The 21948-nt window shown below is 39.1% G+C and overlaps 1 protein-coding gene and 1 gene segment (V, D, J or C); both read right to left on the bottom strand.

Annotated features, from left to right (window-relative positions):
* Positions 1 to 2850: 2850 nt before the first annotated feature.
* LOC137194864 (immunoglobulin kappa light chain-like) lies at positions 2851 to 11682 on the bottom strand. The gene is made up of 4 exons (XM_067607048.1): positions 11664 to 11682; positions 11250 to 11575; positions 4204 to 4237; positions 2851 to 3351 (listed from the first exon to the last, which is right to left on the bottom strand). The coding sequence occupies exons 1-4, from the start codon at positions 11680 to 11682 to the stop codon at positions 3020 to 3022; spliced, it is 711 nt and encodes a 236-aa protein (XP_067463149.1). The 3' UTR covers positions 2851 to 3019.
* Positions 11683 to 15538: 3856 nt separating this feature from the next.
* Positions 15539 to 21948, bottom strand: LOC137194865 (T-cell receptor alpha chain V region CTL-F3-like). The segment is given in 4 exon segments: positions 15539 to 16036; positions 17691 to 17694; positions 21321 to 21652; positions 21743 to 21948. Coding segments are annotated over 4 exon segments (711 nt in total).

Consider the following 21948-nt stretch of genomic DNA (forward strand, 5'->3'; position numbering starts at 1 on the left):
AGAAGTAGTGCACCGCCTACTTGATAATGTGGCCCTCTAGTGGAGGTAAAAAGTTCAGTACAACAGTGTGGAAAAAAGGCTTCCAGCAGCTTGTCAGTGTGTCAGCTTGTGTTTTTGTACAGAGACTGTGGGTTTGCTGTCACTGTGGGCCTCACAGCACAGTAGTACAGAGCAGAGTCTTTCACTGCAGCAGAGGAGATCTGCAGATGGATTTGTTTGTCTTTCACTGTAATCTCCAGTCCAGAAATTAGAGCATTTAATATCTTTCCACTTCCTAAATGATAGATGATGACTTCTGGTGGTTTTCCTGGATATTGTCGATACCAGTAAAACTCATCACTACCAGTTGGTTGTTTGTAGTATTTGTAGGACAGAGTAACAGTGCTGCCTTCTAAACTGTTCTCTTCATTGTTGACTGGAGTGAGTTCTTGACAGCTGACACCTAAAGGAAGAGATAACTCTGTTATAACATGTTAAAGTCACGATCAAGGAATCACATTCAGACAAAAGTGGAATTGAATTTTTTTCATGCAGAAACTTTCATACCTGTCAGAATGACTAGAAACAGTAAAGAAAATACATAATAGTCCAATGCCAGCATGTTGAATGAAGGTAATGTTTGTGGTTTGTGTATTGAAATCTGCTGAATATGGAAGTTCGTCTCTCTTCTATAGTTCAGTAACAGCTTAGCTCCTCCCTGAATCTCTCCGTCTCCTCTTAGATCTGTATTTTCACTTCTCTCAGTTACTCTTCCTCCTCGTTAACAGACTGGTTACATTTTAACTGGAGTTGCAGAAAGGTAGCTGATAACCTTTTCAGGCTGTACAAACACAAGAAGAACCTATTGGTCTGCTTCAAAAGTGGAGACAACATTACTTCTCCACTGTACGATTAAAGCCAGCTGATGATTAAAGGAAAACACAGCATCAAATATTATACACAGACTATGAGCAGTAAGATTAACATCAACAGACAGTTTCAGCAGATTTCACCTGTTTGGCAGAATTTTAGGGGCAAATTAAAGGATCTCAGTTTAAGAATCACTGGATTGTAGGAAGATCTGGAACACTAACACTTAACTCTTTGATCCAACAGTAACATCTAAACTGAAAATAAGAGGACCCAGGATTGAACCCTGTGGTTCACCACAAGAAATCCAAGAGAACTACAGAGAAACTTGTTTTATAATAAGAATAAACCAATCAAACTCTGAGTCTGTGATGTCAACCGGTTCATGAAGAGAAATTATGATGTCATATTTTCTATAGAATGTCGATATGATCTATTTATCTGTATTGCTTCTATTTCTGTTGTTTTCATCACCACTACAAGAAATCTAGACTGTTTGATAATAATTGACTTGACAAATAATCAGCCCACCCTCCCTTCTATATTCACCTTCATCCAGCCCTTTTGCACTTTGTGCTCCGGCACATTCATGAACCTGAATAACAGGAGTGCCTGGAGATGCCCGCACAGTCCGTACATCCAGGATCTACCACGCTGCACTTAAAATACGGTCCATTATGTGTCTACAAAAGTAATCGGTGAAGATGTTTCTTATTATTTATCCTCTGGGCCAAACTGTCAGTGAACCAGATTCAGCTTTAAGATTAAAACAGCAGTGGACTTCTTCTTTCTGCACCACTCTCTACATTTTGTCATCATTACATTAGAAACATCACAAAATTTCAGATGTTGTTTCAGTCACACCATTGAAAAATCTATCTATATGCCAATGACATTTTATTATATTTCACAAAATCCTATATTCCTTCTGATATGATAATAATAATGAGATCTCAGAGGGAAACAATGTTGGTATCTCTTGGTTTCATGGCAGGAGCTGAAATTAAGGAGGGCTTTTAAGAAGAACTCTAATGGAAACAAAATTATCTTAGACAGTCATTTTTGTGTTATTAGCAGTTTTTTTTCCCTTTTTTCTTTCAGACACACATGAAAAGGTCAGAGGTCTAGTGTGGGGGGAACATGGAGAGGCAGGCCGTATGCACTACATTTGTACAATGATTGTACCTACTGTATATGTACATAGTGTAACTTTAGAGATCACACTCATGTTTTGTTATTTTTACATATTTGTTATGATTATGTCCTGCATTCTATGTCAGATCTTCATTTTTTATTCTTTAGACTTTTGTCAATTTATTGACAGGATTCAGGATATCAGCTTAATGCACATTTACCCTTTATGAAACTGAAATAATAATAAATTACATCAAGGTCAAAGGATACCTGGGTGATTTTCCATGAAATGATCAAACCAGTTTAGAAAACTAAAATATGAGCAAACAAAGTCCTATATCTGTTTAAAACATTACAAATACATATTTTAATTTTCTCTTTGAATAAGATAATACCCTTTCAGACATTAAAACATATTATTGCACATTTTAACATCTCAAAACCAGGGACAATTCAATAAGAACTTTAATGCAGCACATAAATAAAAACACATCAGAGGTGTTCTTTTGGTATTCTTAAAGAAACATGCAACAAACATACTGACATGGAAACCTTTGGTGTAAAAGAAGAACCAGGTGATATCATCTTTTGCTGACAATACTCTGCACTTTGTTTCTAATCCTCAAAACTCTATTAATGTAAACTACATTTTGAAAGGATTTTAAAATTATGGGATCCTTTCATCCTTCCATTAACACCATGTTTTACATAATGATTTATGATACCACTGCTAAACAGACACACTTTCAGTTGAGACTCAAAGACTTCATAGATATGTAACAATACTTTATATAATCCCAAGATTAAGATCAAGAAAGAGTTATAATCCTGCATGTATTGTTGGTGTCAAACATCCACAGAAAAATATTTGATTTCAAGAGAGAAAATGTTTATTGTTTCAAGCATCTAAGTCATCAGTACTACAATAATGCAGTTGTTACAGTTTGAAGTTACACAATGTTACACTGTTCTGATTAGAGATCAGAGTGAGAGCAGTAGCAGAGTAAAACCAGTAGCAGAGTCCCAGTGAGTCAGGTCAGGACTGGGAACACTGGTCTCTCCTCAGTGTCTCTGAGACTGGAGTCTGGGAGCCCTGGGTGGCCTCACAGGTCACAGCGCCCACCTTCCTCCACTGGTCTGCAGGGAGCCTCAGGGTGCTGCTCCAGCTGTAGCGGCCGTCCTTCTGCAGCACCCCGGGGCTCCTGCTCTCCTCCCCGCTGCTGCTGCTGCTGCTGCTGCCGTCCACCTTCCAGGCCAGACTCCAGTCTGAGGGGAAGCCCTTGTTGGCCAGACATATGAGCGTGGCCTTCCCCTGCTGCAGCTCCTCGCTGGAGGGGGGCAGCACCGTCAGGGTGGGACGGACATCACCTAGGAGACACCAATCAGATTAGAGGACAGCTGTCAATCCAACACCAGACACTTGGACACCTTTACTGTGAGAGGGTGGAGCCATATGAGGACTCTTTCTGTGCTGATATGCATGAGAGGTTTCTCAGAGGGAAGTGAAACAGTGTGTCAGTGAGTGACTGGTGGAGCAGAATAAACATCTGACAGAAACTCCTTTAAGTTGTTTATATGACTGTTTAATGTATTTTATTTTACACTATACACTATATATAAATAAGGACATAAAGTTTGAATATATAATTCAGACATCTATGATTTAGTTTGAATTTATAACAACATATTTACTTTCAAAACTATCAAAAGATCAACAGTTAATCAGATTCATCAGTCAAAACTAACAGACCACCGTAATATACGGAAAATGTTGAGACATTCAAAAAATGAAAAACCCTCAAAAATCTGTCAAAATGATTTCAGACTGAGGTTAAAAGACAACTGGAGATATTTTAAATGATCAGAGATTCACAGCATTTCACATTGTTTATCTTCTTTGAATTTAAATTATTAAATTAAAACAGAGAATTAAAGGCTGAAATTAAAATCATTTTTAAAGTAGGACTGTTGTTTTTTACTCTGTCCTGCAGTTCAAGCTGTTCACATTTAACAAATTAACTTGAACATTTCAAAAAAAAGTTCAGTAAAGCTGCTATGAGTTCAACTTTAAGGAAACACAAGAGGAACAAACAATAAAACTGAGACTTTAAAGTGTTTTAGATCAGCACAGTGGAAACTTATATCTACTACAAATGTTCAGACGTAGAAATTATAAACTTAACTGATGATACAGTATTTAATATTTTAGCAGAAACTTACTTCCAATATCCAGTCTGGTTCCTCCACCAAAAGTCAACCACAGTGATACAAACTCATTGAGCCGCCGTACAAAAACCTCTCAGTGTAGAGAGACACGGCTCTCTGACTTTGACACAAACAAACTCACCAAAATGAAGTAAAATTACTGAAATAACTCGAAAACTTACAACAACACAGAGCCGCCAATTTATGGATATGTGATTTTATTTCGTATATAATGATTTTAAAACTCAAGTTATATTATCTTTTTGTGGTAATACATTTGAATATAACAAAATACATTCTAAAAAAAAAAACAGTCGTCAATACACATGAAGTCCAAACCACATAAAAATAATCACTGACACATCCTAATCAATACTGTGATAAGTTGATTGATCCATTGATGAAACAGCATCATCAGAGTAATCCAAGTCCCTGTTGGAGTCAGTCAGAGCATTTCCATAGAGAGCCACTTTGCATCAGCGGCACCATGCTCCAGTGCTCTGGGAGAGTTTATAATCCTGAGAGTTGAACACTGGATGACTGACAGCTGTCCTTCATCACAACAGAAGCCACAGAAATCCTCCTCATCAACAACATGACTTTGATCTCCGTCCTCATCTGGACTCTCCTCTGCTGCTGCTTCACAGGTAAAGTCCAGAGAATCAAACTCCTCTCCTCTATGAACATCCGTCCCTCTGACATGAAGCCCACAAAACCATCAAAACCATCAAAACCATGACGCTGCTTTATGTTTTTGTCTCTGTATCCTCAGAGTCCAGAGGCCAGATCACAGTGACTCAGCCTGCAGCAGAGACATCTGCTCTGGGAGGCTCCGCAACCATCAGCTGTAAGACCAGTCAGGATGTTTATGCTTTGAATCTTGGTGGGAGCAGCTACTACGCTTTAGCCTGGTACCAACAGAGAGATGGAGAAACTCCTAAACTTCTCATTCACACTGCTAATCAGCGAGAATCAGGGATTCCAGGTCGTTTTACAGGCAGTGGATCAAACTCTGACTTCACTCTGACCATCAGTGGAGTTCAGACTGAAGATGCAGCAGTTTATTACTGTCAGAGTCTCCACAATATCAGCAGTCAGCCTGTGTTCACACAGTGAAAAAGCGTCGTACAAAAACCTCCCTCAGTCAGACTGAACAGAAACTGACTGATACAGTTCACTGAACACACACACACACACACACACACACACACACACACACACACACACTTTATTAAGTGTGTCAAAACTAAAACTATATTCAAACAATGAAATAAAGGACTCACACAAACAGTTTTATTTATAAGGAGATTCCACTGAAATCAGTGAAGTTTACCATCACAGCTTCTTAGCATCAACTCAACAATGATCCCATGTTTGTCATTAATTATGAGCTCAGTGTTTCCTCTTTGAAAAGAGAGAATATACCAGTCTGCTACTGTTGGTGAGCCATGGCTCAGTATGGCTGATGACCTTTAACCAAAACCATCAAAACAGGTGATATACTGTGGTTATTACATATGTAACAACAGCTCACATGTTGTAACAAGATCATTAAGGAACAGAAACATGTCAGGTATTTGGGCGGGAAAAAAATCAAGGTGGTTAAGCTGTTTCCTTAATATCAAATATTTTATTTGTGCAGGTTTTGAGACACACAGCTCTGAGATTTGTCAGCTCAACAAAGGAAGCGGGAGTCATTTTCACAGACCTATCTGCATGGAAAGATATCACATGAAAGAGCCGACCAGCAGTGTGTTTGAGAAGGAAAAAAACTCAACTAAACATTGACATACATTAGTATTAAACTGTATCATCCTTATGATGGTATGGTATATATGGCTGTGAAGTCAGAAGGAGGAGGATGGAGTGGATGGCAGGCGTACAACATGCAGGACTCTGGCAGCAGAGACCCGGGTTTGCATCCTGAGTCCCGTGTGTAGTTGGGTTTAGGCAACAAGTCAGGGTGGGGGCGACTCCACCCACTGCAGGGAGAGAGACTGATCACATTTCTGCTCTTCAGTGTTTCACTTCCCTCTTTGAGCTCAGTAACCATGGCAACAGAGAGGCATCACTGCTGAACCATGACAACAGACAGGTTTCAGAATTAAATATAAAAACCAAACTAATAGTTTACATCTTGATCATTTCAAAAATCACCCGTTAGCAAGAGTGTAAAACTTTAGTTTCATTATATTAAAACGAAAAAATAAAATTTCTGGACCAAAACCTTCAGGTTGTGTGAACCAGTTTCAGTTTGAAGGATAAACAGCAGCAGAGAGAGAGAGAGAGAGAGAGAGAGAGAGAGAGAGAGAGAGAGAGAGAGAGAGTCCACCGTTAGTGGATGTTCCTCAAGCATTTGTTGTTTTATATCCTTAAAGTTTAACAGTGTGTGACTCCCTCTAGTGGATGTTGTGGAGTATTCTGTTGTCTTTGCTCCAAAGGTTTTTGTACAGAGTTTTGGTGTTTCCTGTCACTGTGGGCTGCACAGCACAGTAGTACACAGCAGAGTCAGACACTGCAGCAGAGGAGATCTGCAGATTCATTTGGGTTCGACCCTCAGTCACTTTAACAGATAACCTCGAGTTTGTTAAATTCTTTTCTAGTTCTGTGCCATAATGAGAAATAAGGAACTCTGGTGGTTTTCCTGAATATTGTCGATACCAGAAGAAATTATCACCACCAGTTGCTTCTTTGTAGTATTTGTAGGACAGAGTAACAGTGCTGCCTTCTAAACTGTTCTCTTCATTGTTGACTGGAGTGAGTTCTTGACAGCTGACACCTAAAGGAAGAGATAACTCTGTTATAACATGTTGTCAAAGATTCAATGAATGATTCAGAATTTAAAATACAGGAATGAAATATAACATACCTGTCAGAATTACAAGAAAAAACACAGGAAATACATAATAGTCCAATGCCAGCATGTTGAATGAAGGTAATGTTTGAGGTTTGTGTATTGAACTCTGCTGAATATGGAAGTTCGTCTCCCTTCTATAGTTCAGTAACAGCTTAGCTCCTCCCTGAATCTCTCCGTCTCCTCTTAGATCTGTATTTTCACTTCTCTCAGTTACTCTTCCTCTACCTTCAACTCTGGAAACTCTGATGATCCACACAAACATCCAGCAAACAATCAAAGATGTTTTTTGTTTTGACTCCAATTTTTTCCCATAACTCATGTTTTGTCTTTTTTCTTTTCATTCACTTGTTCCTGAGAATGTTCATTTTAGCAAAACAACCAATATTTTATTCAGCTTATTAAAATGTATTCAGGATTTTCAGCTTTTTTGCACTCCTTTGCACATGGGTTTAAACAGACATATCACAACACAACAATATAACTGGGTCCTGTTGGAATGTCAAATTTTCATGTGCAGCATCATTTGTGTTTCTTCATGAAGCTTTAATGTTCTCCGGCTCGTCCTCCTGCTGTGGTCTGCTGAGAGTGTTGCTGATAGAAGGTCACAGTTATTCTAGTTAAGTATTAAACAATACCTGAAGACAACATGAAGTCAGTGACCATATCTCATTCACAATTGTTTCTTGAAAAGGTTGTATATCAACAATTACACATGTATCTGTCATATAACAATTTATGTGATGTTTACCAGTCTGGTTATAGAGTTAACCACAGTACAGAAACTGCCCTGGTCAGAGTTGTGAATGATCTTAAAATTAGTTCTGACAACCATAAAGTTTCTGTTCTGGTACTTCTCCACCTCAGCGCAGACTTCGATACAGTTGACCATGAAATTCTTCTTAAGAGCTTTGAACACTGTTTAGGCCTTAGAGGCACTGTTCTTAACTGGTTTTCTTCTTATGTTACTGGTAGATCTTTCTCCGTTTCTGTTGGTAACTTTGAATCAGATGAAGTCAGCGTTCCATATGGAGTCCCTCAAGGGTCAGTTCCTGGTCCTCTACTGTTTAATCTGTATATGCTCCCACTTGGGTCCATCATTCAACAACACAACATATCATATCAGTCCTATGCTGACGACACACAGTTTTAGATATCTGTTTCTGCCAACCACCTTAACCCAGTGAATGATCTCATCCAGTGCTTTACTGATGTCAAATATTGGATGGCCAAAAATTTCTTACAGCTAAATGAGGACAAAACAGAGATTCTTTTAGCAGGTCTGAAGGCTTTGAGGCACCAGATTCACTCTTTGTTAACTCCCCTGTTGGTAAAACCCTGTGAGCATGTCAAAAACTTGGTTGTGATTTTGGACGCTGATCTTAACTTTCAGAAGCACATATCCGATATCTCTAAGACTGCTTTTTATCATCTTAGAAATATATCCAAAGTTAGATCTTTCCTATCACAGTCAGATGCTGAAAAGTTGGTTCATGCATTAATTTCCAGTCAACTAGATTATTGTAATGGACTCTTTGCTGGACTGGCAAAGCAAGCGTGTAATAAACTCCAGCTTATTCAGAATGCTGCAGCCAGAGTATTAACCAAAACCAAAAGCTGTGAACAGAAAGAATTGATTTTAAAATACTTCTTATTTTTTATTTTTTTATTTTTTTTTTTAATTTTTTTTCTTATTGTTTTTTTGTGCTCCCTCCTACGTCATTGACATGCTCTCTGAATACACAGCAGACAGACCCCTGAGATCATCAAGTAAAGGTCTCCTCACTATACCAAGAATAAACTCTCAAGCTGACCTGTCATGTCTTCAGCTTGTACAAAATGCAGCAGCGAGGCTATTAACTAGGACCGGCCGCAGATCCCACATCACTCCTGTTTTAGCCTCACTGCATCGGTTGCCAGTGAAGCTCAGGATTGATTTCAAGATTCTCTAATCACTTACAAGGCCTTACACGGTTTAGCTCCTGCCTATGTATCCGAGCTACTAAGCCCGTATACTACCATGCGGTCAGTTAGGTCTTCCAACCAAAACCTGTTGGCCGTACCACGTGCCAAACTAAAAACCAAAGGTGACTGTGCTTTTGCTGCCCTGGCACCCAGACTTTGGAACAATCTCCCCACTTCCATCAGATCAGCTGAATCTGTTGACTGTTTCAAAAAAACACCTAAAAACCTCCTTTTTTTAAAATGGTTTTCTCATAACATTTGATAAATTCAAGTGTGTGCTCTGGGTGATGACTGTATGCTTGCTGTGTTCGTATGTGTGAGATGTCTGTATGTGTTCTTGAATGTGTCTTTCATGGTTTTTGTGTCCTATTTTCTTTGTGTCCCAACGTCACTGTAAAGCACTTTGTAACCTGTGTTAAAAAGGTGCTATATAAATAAAGTTTTACTTACTTACTTACTCAGCTCATGGTGCCTTCAGTCATTATGGTCCTACTCTCTGGAATTCTCTACCACATGAACTCAGGTCTGTTACAACAGTGTCTTCCTTTAAAAGCAGACTAAAAACATCTTTTTTCACAAGCTTTTAGTTAGTTTAAAGGGTAAAACCTTCATTTTATAATCAATGTTATTATTGTTATTTCTTTTTAATAATGATAATAATAATACCTTCTCACCCTATTCTCTTATTGCAATACCTTCTTACCTTCTAAGTTTATATGTTGTCTTATATGTTTTTATAATTGTAACATCTCCTTATTTTATGTTTTATCTTATATTTTATATATGTAATGTTCATGTAATATTATAGGTTTTTGTCATGTATGATCTTTACTTTTTTTGTTTTGTTTTGCTTTTGTTTTTAAGCACAATGAGTTTATGCCTGTTGTTGTGAAATGTGCTATATACATAACAGTTTATTTAATTTGACTTGACTCATAGTTCAAACAGTGGAGGCAGCAGACACCCTTGTTGAATGTCTAATGGAAACAGCTCATGATAAAAACTGACAGTATGAAACAAACATTCTCATATTTTCATTACATTCACTTTTTAACCCGACGAGTAACTTCAGGTTTTTGTTCAACACACAGTTTTATGTCACTTTATGTTTGATGGTGTCTTGTGTTTGAAGCATCATCCAGCTGGTTTGTCATTGATGTGGATTTGCTGCTCATGTGAATCCTCCCACAGTGTTTCATTAGCAGCTGTAACCACAGTGACTCTGATAAAACAGGAATTAGCAGAATCCATCTGATATGAAGCTGTGGTTTGAATCCCACTTCCCTCCTCTTTGAAGAGTAGTCAGATATCTGTGTTCAGGTTTTTGTACAGCCTCTTCTACACTTTCTATCACTGTGTGTCTAGAGAACAGTAGTAGAGAGCTGTGTCTGCCAGGGTTAGACTCTGTATGGTCAGCTCAGTTGATGTAGCTGATGTTGTGGATTTATATCGTTTATCAGGAATATATAGCTCACTGAGTATAAACTGAGGTGCCTGAAGGTCAGAATGATGTTTGTACCAGTAAAGCCAAGGAGTATCACTTGTCTTATAGGTACATGTGAGTGTGACAGATTCTCCTTCTCTTCCACTGACTTCATCTCGTTCAGGAGAGATTGTGTCTCCAGCTATTAGTCCTGGAAAAAGTAGAGAAAATGAAGCCATTAGACTAACATTGTTCATGAGGCTGAGAGGAGAAGACAGTGGAAAATGTCAACTGTACAGTGTTACTCTGTGGACACAAACTGATCAACTGTTCATTTGACTGATTTCTATAGAAATCATCTTCCAAGGTGTTACCTAGTGAAGGAAACATGTTGTATTAAAGTTCTGTTCCAGAGTCAAATATCCATCATTTGGAAAATATCACACAATGACAAAAACATACGTACCTACAAGAGCTGAAAACAGTAAAATGACAGCCAGTGTTTCCATGGTTACACAAGTGAAATGCTGTAAGTGAATGTTGAGTTTGAATAAGTGTTGAGTGGTTTTGTGAGTTGTGTTTGGTCTGATGTTCACAGCTGGAATCAAACAGCTCTCTGCCATGCAGCCACCTCTGCAGTCAGTAGGAGGAGACTCATATGTCAAATGACATTCATTTGTAAAACTCTTCATCACAACTGTGTCTCATGAGGGAAAAGAATCTAGACTGTTTGATAAGAAACCACTGAAGTTTAACAGTGTGTGACTCCCTCTAGTGGATGTTGTGGAGTATTCTGTTGTCTTTGCTCCAAAGGTTTTTGTACAGAGTTTTGGTGTTTCCTGTCACTGTGGGCTGCAGAGCACAGTAGTACACAGCAGAGTCAGACAGCTGCAGCTTCTGGATCTTCAGAGGAACTGATGTCCCGTTGATTTTAGCATCAATCCGTTCTTCAGCTGCAGTATTAGCTGCTGTTCCAGACATTAAACCTCTCAGCATAAACTTTGGGAAATCATTTACTTCTTGTTTGTACCAGAACAAAGTGTGACTTCCACTGGTCTTAAATGTACAAGCAAGTGTAACTGTGTCTCCTTCAGCAGCAATGACATCTCCTGTTGGCTGGGTCACGCTGTCTTGTCCTTTACACTCTGGGGAAGAACAGAACATGCAGAGGAAGAGATGAATCAATAAAGATGATTGATAAAAGGAGAACAATCAGCAGCTTTAAAGAGTTACCTAGCAGACACTGAGACATCTAGAATAGTCTGTTCCTACTGACTGCTGTCTGTCAGACTGAACTACATCTTGTTTTCTAAAAAAGTTATAAATGTTTCCTCTATGATGGACATTAAAAGCACTTATAGTTCAGTTCTGTGTTAAAAACTGTTGAGAAAGGAAACACAATGTACTTCCTATCTTACCAAAGAAAAGAGCAGCAAGAATAATCCACAGCCAATGTTCCATCTCTACAACAAGGTTTAAATCAACAGGAGAAACTATCTGATGTTCAACATTCAGTCTAAGAATTGTTCTCTTCACAGCAGCAGTTATTATTGACAGAATGGTTGAACACAGTGCAGAAGTAGTGCACCGCCTACTTGATAATGTGGCCCTCTAGTGGAGGTAAAAAGTTCAGTACAACAGTGTGGAAAAAAGGCTTCCAGCAGCTTGTCAGTGTGTCAGCTTGTGTTTTTGTACAGAGACTGTGGGTTTGCTGTCACTGTGGGCCTCACAGCACAGTAGTACAGAGCAGAGTCTGTCACTGCAGCAGAGGAGATCTGCAGATCCATTTGGGTTTTATCTTTAATCACATTAACAGACAGTCTAGTTACTGGATTTTCAACCACTTCTCCGTTTTCCAGGTGAGAGATGAGGAACTCTGGTGGTTTTCCTGGATATTGTCGATACCAGAAGAAATAATCAGCAGCTCCTTTAGTATATTTACAGGACAGAGTAACAGTGCTGCCTTCTAAACTGTTCTCTTCATTGTTGACTGGAGTGAGTTCTTCACAGCTGACACCTAAAGGAAGAGAAAACTCTGTTTTACTTCATGTTTATCAGTAAAACTCCTTTAAAGTCAATAGTAGAAAATATTATTTAGTAGTTCATCTGCTCACCTACCTGTCAGTGTGACGAGAAACAAAGTCAGAAACAGACTAAAGTGCACTGACAGCATCTTAAAAACCAACCGTGTTTGTGTTAAAGTCCACAGTGAAAGTTTGTGTCTTTTCTGTTCTTCAGTCTCAGGTTTTCTCCTCCCTCCTCTCAGCTCTCAGCTGTTTTTTCTTCCTGCTGCTGTCTTCCTCTTCAGGATATTATATAACTACGATCAGGTGATAAAAGGATAATTATCAGACTTTGTAGCTTGTTCATTAAATTTTTAAATGTTTCTTTGTGAGAACAGTGAACGTAATAAACTTTGGCTTCAATCTACATGTTTTCAGACATTAATGTGCTCATTATTTTGCAGCAGATACTGCTCCATTAAAATATTTACTTCTTTAATTCATAAGTTGAAATGTTTTTAAGTGTGTGATGTGCTAAAAACATTAGTTTCCAGAGAGGGTCTCTTATATTTCACAGATGCTAACTGATGACTTTAATGCAATAGTTGATAATAAATTAATATTTGAATGTATAACTGTTTAGAGTAAAACAGCAGTGGAGAGAAAGATTAGACTGTAATCATTATCTCAGAAACACATGTACAATATTTTCATAATACAAAATGTTTTCATGTTTCTCTGTTATAACATGTTAAAGTCACGATCAAGGAATCACATTCAGACAAAAGTGGAACTGAATTTTTTTCATGCAGAAACTTTCATACCTGTTAGAATGACTAGAAACAGTAAAGAAAATACATAATAGTCCAATGCCAGCATGTTGAATGAAGGTAATGTTTGTGGTTTGTGTATTGAACTCTGCTGAATATGGAAGTTTGTCTCTCTTCTATAGTTCAGTAACAGCTTAGCTCCTCCCTGAATCTCTCCGTCTCCTCTTAGATCTGTATTTTCACTTCTCTCAGTTACTCTTCCTCCTGGTTAACAGACTGGTTACATTTATAACTGGAGTTGCAGAAAGGTAGCTGATCACCTTTTCAGGCTTTACAAACACAAGAAGAACCTATTGGTTTGCTTCAAAAGTGGAGACAACATTACCTCTTCACTGTACGATTTAAGCCAGCTGATGATTAAAGGAAAACACAGCATCAAATATTATACACAGACTATGAGCAGTAAGATTAACATCAACAGACAGTTTCAGCAGGATTTCACCTGTTTGGCAGAATTTTAGGGGCAAATTAAAGGATCTCAGTTTAAGAATTACTGGATTGTAGGAAGATCTGGAACACTAACACTTAACTCTTTGATCCAACAGTAACATGTAAACTGAAAATAAGAGGACCCAGGATTGAACCCTGTGGTTCACCACAAGAAATCCAAGAGAACTACAGAGAAACTTGTTTTATAATAAGAATAAACCAAACTCTGAGTCTGTGATGTCAACCGGTTCATGAAGAGAAATTATGATGTCATATTTTCTATAGAATGTTGATATGATCTATTTATCTGTATTGCTTCTATTTCTGTTGTTTTCATCACCACTACAAGAAATCTAGACTGTTTGATAATAATTGACTTGACAAATAATCAGCCCACCCTCCCTTCTATATTCACCTTCATCCAGCCCTTTTGCACTTTGTGCTCCGGCACATTCATGAACCTGAATAACAGGAGTGCCTGGAGACGCCTGCACAGTCCGTACATCCAGGATCTACCACGCTGCACTTAAAATACGGTCCGTTATGTGTCTACAAAAGTAATCAGTGAAGATGTTTCTTATTATTTATCCTCTGGTCCAAACTGTCAGTGAACCAGATTCAGCTTTAAGATTAAAACAGCAGTGGACTTCCTCTTTCTGCACCACTCTCTACATTTTGTCATCATTACATTAGAAACATCACAAAATTTCAGATGTTGTTTCAGTCACACCATTGAAAAATCTATCTATATGCCGATGACATTTTATTATATTTCACAAAATCCTATATTCCTTCTGATTTAATAATAATAATCAGATCTCAGAGGGAAACAATGTTGGTATCTCTTGGTTTCATGGCAGGAGCTGAAATTAAGGAGGGCTTTTAAGAAGAACTCTAATGGAAACAAAATGATCTTAGATAGTCATTTTTGTGTTATTAGCAGTTTTTTCCCTTTTTTCTTTCAGACACACATGAAAAGGTCAGAGGTCTAGTGTGGGGGGAACATGGGGAGGCAGGCCGTATGCACTACATTTGTACAATGATTGTACCTACTGTATATGTACATAGTGTAACTTTAGAGATCACACTCGTGTTTTGTTATTTTTACATATTTGTTATGATTATGTCCTGCATTCTATGTCAGATCTTCATTTTTTATTCTTAAGACTTTTGTCAATTTATTGACAGGATTCAGGATATCAGCTTAATGGACATTTACCCTTTATGAAACTGAAATAATAATAAATTACATCCAGGTCAAAGGATACCTGGGTGATTTTCCATGAAATGATCTAACCAGTTTAGAAAACTAAAATATGAGCAAACAAAGTCCTATATCTGTTTAAAACATTACAAATACAAATGTTACTTTTCTCTTTGAATAAGATAATACCCTTTCAGACATTAAAACATATTATTGCACATTTTAACATCTCAAAACCAGGGACAATTCAATAAGAACTTTAATGCAGCACATAAATAAAAACACATCAGAGGTGTTCTTTTGGTATTCTTAAAGAAACATGCAACAAACATACTGACATGGAAACCTTTGGTGTAAAAGAAGAACCAGGTGATATCATCTTTTGCTGACAATACTCTGCACTTTGTTTCTAATCCTCAAAACTCTATTAAGGATTTTAAAATTATGGGATCCTTTCATCCTTCCATTAACACCATGTTTTACATAATGATTTATGATACCACTGCTAAACAGACACACTGTCAGTTGAGACTCAAACACTTCATAGATATGTAACAATACTTTATATAATCCCAAGATTAAGATCAAGAAAGAGTTATAATCCTGCATGTATTGTTGGTGTCAAACATCCACAGAAAAATATTTGATTTCAAGAGAGAAAATGTTTATTGTTTCAAGCATCTAAGTCATCAGTACTACAATAATGCAGTTGTTACAGTTTGAAGTTACACAATGTTACACTGTTCTGATTAGAGATCAGAGTGAGAGCAGTAGCAGAGTAAAACCAGTAGCAGAGTCCCAGTGAGTCAGGTCAGGACTGGGAACACTGGTCTCTCCTAAGAGTTTCTGAGACTGGAGTCTGGGAGCCCTGGGTGGCCTCACAGGTCACAGAGCCCACCTTCCTCCACTGGTCTGCAGGGAGCCTCAGGGTGCTGCTCCAGCTGTAGCGGCCGTCCTTCTGCAGCACCCCGGGGCTCCTGCTCTCCTCCCCGCTGCTGCTGCTGCTGCTGCCGTCCACCTTCCAGGCCAGATTCCAGTCTGAGGGGAAGCCCTTGTTGGCCAGACATATGAGCGTGGCCTTCCCCTGCTGCAGCTCCTCGCTGGAGGGGGGCAGCACCGTCAGGGTGGGACGGACATCACCTAGGAGACACCAATCAGATTAGAGGACAGCTGTCAATCCAACACCAGACACTTGGACACCTTTACTGTGAGAGGGTGGAGCCATATGAGGACTCTTTCTGTGCTGATATGCATGAGAGGTTTCTCAGAGGGAAGTGAAACAGTGTGTCAGTGAGTGACTGGTGGAGCAGAAAAAACATCTGACAGAAACTCCTTTAAGTCGTTTATATGACTGTTTAATGTATTTTATTTTAAACTATACACTATATATAAATAAGGACATAAAGTTTGAATATATAATTCAGACATCTATGATTTAGTTTGAATTTATAACAACATATTTACTTTCAAAACTATCAAAAGATCAACAGTTAATCAGATTCATCAGTCAAAACTAACAGACCACCGTAATATACGGAAAATGTTGAGACATTCAAAAAATTTGCATCACTTTGCATCAGCGGCACCATGCTCCAGTGCTCTGGGAGAGTTTATAGTCCTGAGAGTTGAACACTGGATGACTGACAGCTGTCCTTCATCACAACAGAAGCCACAGAAATCCTCCTCATCAACAACATGACTTTGATGTCCGTCCTCATCTGGACTCTCCTCTGCTGCTGCTTCACAGGTAAAGTCCAGAGAATCAAACTCCTCTATGAACATCTGTCCCTCTGAAATGAAGCCCACAAAACCATCAAAACCATGACGCTGCTTTATGTTTTTGTCTCTGTATCCTCAGAGTCCAGAGGCCAGATCACAGTAACTCAGCCTGCAGCAGTGACATCTGCTCTGGGAGGCTCCGCAACCATCAGCTGTAGGACCAGTCAGGATGTTTTTACTGTGAGCAATTATGTGAGCACCTCCCACGGTTTAGCCTGGTACCAACAGAGAGATGGAGAAACTCCTAAACTGCTCATTTATTTCGCTGATATTCGAGTATCAGGGATTCCAGATCGTTTTACAGGCAGTGGATCAAACTCTTACTTCACTCTGACCATCAGTGGAGTTCAGGCTGAAGATGCAGCAGTTTATTACTGTCAGAGTTATCATGATATCAACAGTCAGCGCATGTTCACACAGTGAAAAAGTGTTGTACAAAAACCTCCCTCAGTCAGACTGAACAGAAACTGACTGATACAGTTCACTGAACACACACACACACACACACACACACACACACACACACACACACACTTTATTAAGTGTGTCAAAACTAAAACTATATTCAAACAATGAAATAAAGGACTCACACAAACAGTTTTATTTATAAGGAGATTCCTCTGAAATCAGTGAAGTTTACCATCACAGCTTCTTAGCATCAACTCAACAATGATCCCATGTTTGTCATTAATTATGAGCTCAGTGTTTCCTCTTTGAAAAGAGAGAATATACCAGTCTGCTACTGTTGGTGAGCCATGGCTCAGTATGGCTGATGACCTTTAACCAAAACCATCAAAACAGGTGATATACTGTGGTTATTACATAGGTAACAACAGCTCACATGTTGTAACAAGATCATTAAGGAACAGAAACATGTCAGGTATTTGGGCGGGAAAAAAATCAAGGTGGTTAAGCTGTTTCCTTAATATCAAATATTTTATTTGTGCAGGTTTTGAGACACACAGCTCTGAGATTTGTCAGCCCAACAAAGGAAGCGGGAGTCATTTTCACAGACCTATCTGCATGGAAAGATATCACATGAAAGAGCCGACCAGCAGTGTGTTTGAGAAGGAAAAAAACTCAACTAAACATTGACATACAGTACAGACCAAAAGTTTGGACACACCTTCTCATTCAATGAGTTTCCTTTCTTTTCATGACTATTGACATTGTAGATTCACACTGAAGGCATCAAAACTATGAATTAACATATGTGGAAATATGTACTTAACAAAAAAGTGTAAAACAACTGAAAATACGGCTTATATTCTAGTTTCTTCAAAGTAGCCACCTTTTGCTCTGATTACTGCTTTGCACACACTCTGCATTCACTTGATGAGCTTCAAGAGGTAGTCACCTGAAATGGTTTTCACTTCACAGGTTTGCCCTGTCAGGTTTAATAAGTGGGATTTCTTGCCTTATAAATGGGGTTGGGACCATCAGTTGTGTTGTGCAGAAGTCAGGTGGATACACAGCTGATAGTCCTACTGAATAGACTGTTAGAATTTGTATTATGGCAAGAAAAAAGCAGCTAAGTAAAGAAAAACGAGTGGCCATCATTACTTGAAGAACTGAAGGTCAGTCAGTCCGAAAAATTGGGAAAACTTTGAAAGTGTCCCCAAGTGCAGTCGCAAAAACCATCAAGCGCTACAAAGAAACTGGCTCACATGAGGACCGCCCCAGGAAAGGAAGACCAAGAGTCACCTCTGCTGCGGAGGATAAGTTCATCCGAGTCACCAGCCTCAGACATCGCAGGTTAACAGCAGCTCAGATTAGAGACCAGGTCAATGCCACACAGAGTTCTAGCAGCAGACACATCTCTAGAACAACTGTTAAGAGGAGACTGTGTGAATCAGGCCTTCATGGTAGAATAGCTGCTAGGAAACCACTGCTAAGGACAGGCAACAAGCAGAAGAGACTTGTTTGGGCTAAAGAACACAAGGAATGGACATTAAACCAGTGGAAATCTGTGCTTTGGTCTGTGAGTCCAAATTTGAGATCTTTGGTTCCAACCACCGTGTCTTTGTGCGACGCAGAAAAGGTGAACGGATGGACTCTACATGCCTGGTTCCCACCGTGAAGCATGGAGGAGGAGGTGTGATGGTGTGGGGGTGCTTTGCTGGTGACACTGTTGGGGATTTATTCCAAATTGAAGGCATACTGAACCAGCATGGCTACCACAGCATCTTGCAGCGGCATGCTATTCCATCCGGTTTGCGTTTAGTTGGACCATCATTTATTTTTCAACAGGACAATGACCCCAAACACACCTCCAGGCTGTGTAAGGGCTATTTGACCAAGAAGGAGAGTGATGGGGTGCTGCGCCAGATGACCTGGCCTCCACAGTCACCGGACCTGAACCCAATCGAGATGGTTTGGGGTGAGCTGGACCGCAGAGTGAAGGCAAAAGGGCCAACAAGTGCTAAGCATCTCTGGGAACTCCTTCAAGACTGTTGGAAGACCATTTCAGGTGACTACCTCTTGAAGCTCATCAAGAGAATACCAAGAGTGTGCGAAGCAGTAATCAAAGCAAAAGGTGGCTACTTTGAAGAAACTAGAATATAAGACATATTTTCAGTTGTTTCACACTTTTTTGTTAAGTATATAATTCCACATGTGTTAATTCATAGTTTTGATGCCTTCAGTGTGAATCTACAATTTTCATAGTCATGAAAATAAAGAAAACTCTTTGAATGAGAAGGTGTGTCCAAACTTTTGGTTTGAACTGTATGTTAAAACAGTAGTATATGAATAGAAAATAAGATAGGGCCAATAACAGACCCTTGAGGCACTCCATAACTCAAGACAGCAGCATCAGACATATCATTAGCAACCATCACAAATAATTGTTTATTTGATAAATATGATATAAACCAGCTTAAATCAGAAACAGATGGGCCAACCCACCGTTGTAGCCAGTCACTGAGGACTCCATGATCCACTGTATCGAAATCTGAGCTAAGATCCAACAACTCAAAATATTTTTTGAAATAAAAGGTCATTTTGAGCTAGACCTGAAATGATTGCATACAGTTGGATCCGGATCAGGTTTGTTAAGCAGACACTGCACACTAGTTAACTTTAAACAGTTAAGAAGCATTAATCATGGCCAATAACCAAAGACCTACAGTGGCTACAACCTGTTTGAGAAATGTACTGTAACTTGTACTGAAATTCTTCAAGAAATTCATAATGTAGTACCATGTTAATAGATAGTGATATGTAGCACAAGAAGCTAGCGAAGCTCTGTTAACAGAAAAGCGTTCCTGCACATGCTCAGTAGTCAATGACCATATCTCATTCACACTCGTAGTTCAAACAGTGGAGGCAGCAGACACCCTTGTTGAATGTCTAATGGAAACAGCTCATGATAAAAACTGACAGTATGAAACAAACATTCTCATATTTTCATTACATTCACTTTTTAACCCGACCAGTAACTTCAGGTTTTTGTTCAACACACAGTTTTATGTCACTTTATGTTTGATGGTGTCTTGTGTTTGAAGCATCATCCAGCTGGTTTGTCATTGATGTGGATTTGCTGCTCATGTGAATCCTCCCACAGTGTTTCATTAGCAGCTGTAACCACAGTGACTCTGATAAAACAGGAATTAGCAGAATCCATCTGATATGAAGCTGTGGTTTGAATACCACTTCCCTCCTCTTTGAAGAGTAGTCAGATATCTGTGTTCAGGTTTTTGTACAGCCTCTTCTACACTTTCTATCACTGTGTGTCTAGAGCACAGTAGTAGAGAGCTGTGTCTGCCAGGGTTAGACTCTGTATGGTCAGCTCAGTTGATGTAGCTGATGTTGTGGATCCATATCGTTCATCAGGAATATATTTACCACTCACTGCTCCTTTCCAGAGTATAAACTGAGGTGCCTGAAGGTCAGAATGATATTTGTACCAGTAAAGGTTTCCATCATAAGCAGTTGTATCATAGGTACATCTGAGTGTGACAGATTCTCCTTCTCTTCCACTGACTTGTTCTTTTACAGGAGAGATTGTGTCTCCAGCTATTAGTCCTGGAAAAAGTAGAGAAAATGAAGCCATTAGACTAACATTGTTCATGAGGCTGAGAGGAGAAGACAGTGGACAATGTCAACTGTACAGTGTTACTCTGTGGACACAAACTGATCAACTGTTCATTAGACTGATTTCTATAGAAATCATCTTCCAAGGTGTTACCTAGTGAAGGAAACATGTTGTATTAAAGTTCTGTTCCAGAGTCAAATATCCATCATTTGGAAAATATCACACAATGACAAAAACATACGTACCTACAAGAGCTGAAAACAGTGAAATGACAGCCAGTGTTTCCATGGTTACACAAGTGAAATGTGCTGTAAGTGAATGTTGAGTTTGAATAAGTGTTGAGTGGTTTTGTGAGTTGTGTTTGGTCTGATGTTCACAGCTGGAATCAAACAGCTCTCTGCCATGCAGCCACCTCTGCAGTCAGTAGGAGGAGACCCATATGTCAAATGACATTCATTTGTAAAACTCTTCATCACAACTGTGTCTCATGAGGGAAAAGAATCTAGACTGTTTGATAAGAAACCACTGAAGTTTAACAGTGTGTGACTCCCTCTAGTGGATGTTGTGGAGTATTCTGTTGTCTTTGCTCCAAAGGTTTTTGTACAGAGTTTTGGTGTTTCCTGTCACTGTGGGCTGCAGAGCACAGTAGTACACAGCAGAGTCAGACACTGCAGCAGAGGAGATCTGCAGAGGAACTGATTTTGAGGTTGAATCCAACGTGGATGAAAATCTTTCCTTAAACTCTTCCTCTGTTTTTCCTGTGCCAATTTTAAAGCGGCTCAGGATGAATTTGGGGCTGTTGTTTCCATCCTGTTTGTACCAGAAGAGGTAATAATTTGATGAACTGGTGTTATATTTACAGTCAAGTGTTACTGCCTCTCCTTCAGCAGCAGTCACATCTCCTTTTGGTTGCAGCACGTTGTCTTTTTGTGCTCTGCATTCTGTAAAACAGCAACAAACAGTATCAGTGAGCTGTTAAAGAATCATGTCAATGTTGGATTGATATGACAGAAACAGAGCTGTGTTCATACCAAGGCACATAGCAGCCAGCAACACTGAGATGAACAGAGACGTCATATCTGCAGTGTTGAGTAACTCTGAGCTACAGCGAGTATAAAGAAGACTCTGATCTCTGTTTAGTCTTCATCAACACTAAGTTGGTGGATTTAAAGGAGGAGTCTGATCACAGTGACAGAGCTCATTCACAGCCCTGTGTTATTCCTCCTACTGACAACTT

This window comes from Thunnus thynnus, chromosome 12, assembly GCF_963924715.1.
Source record: "Thunnus thynnus chromosome 12, fThuThy2.1, whole genome shotgun sequence".
NCBI lineage: Eukaryota > Metazoa > Chordata > Actinopteri > Scombriformes > Scombridae > Thunnus > Thunnus thynnus.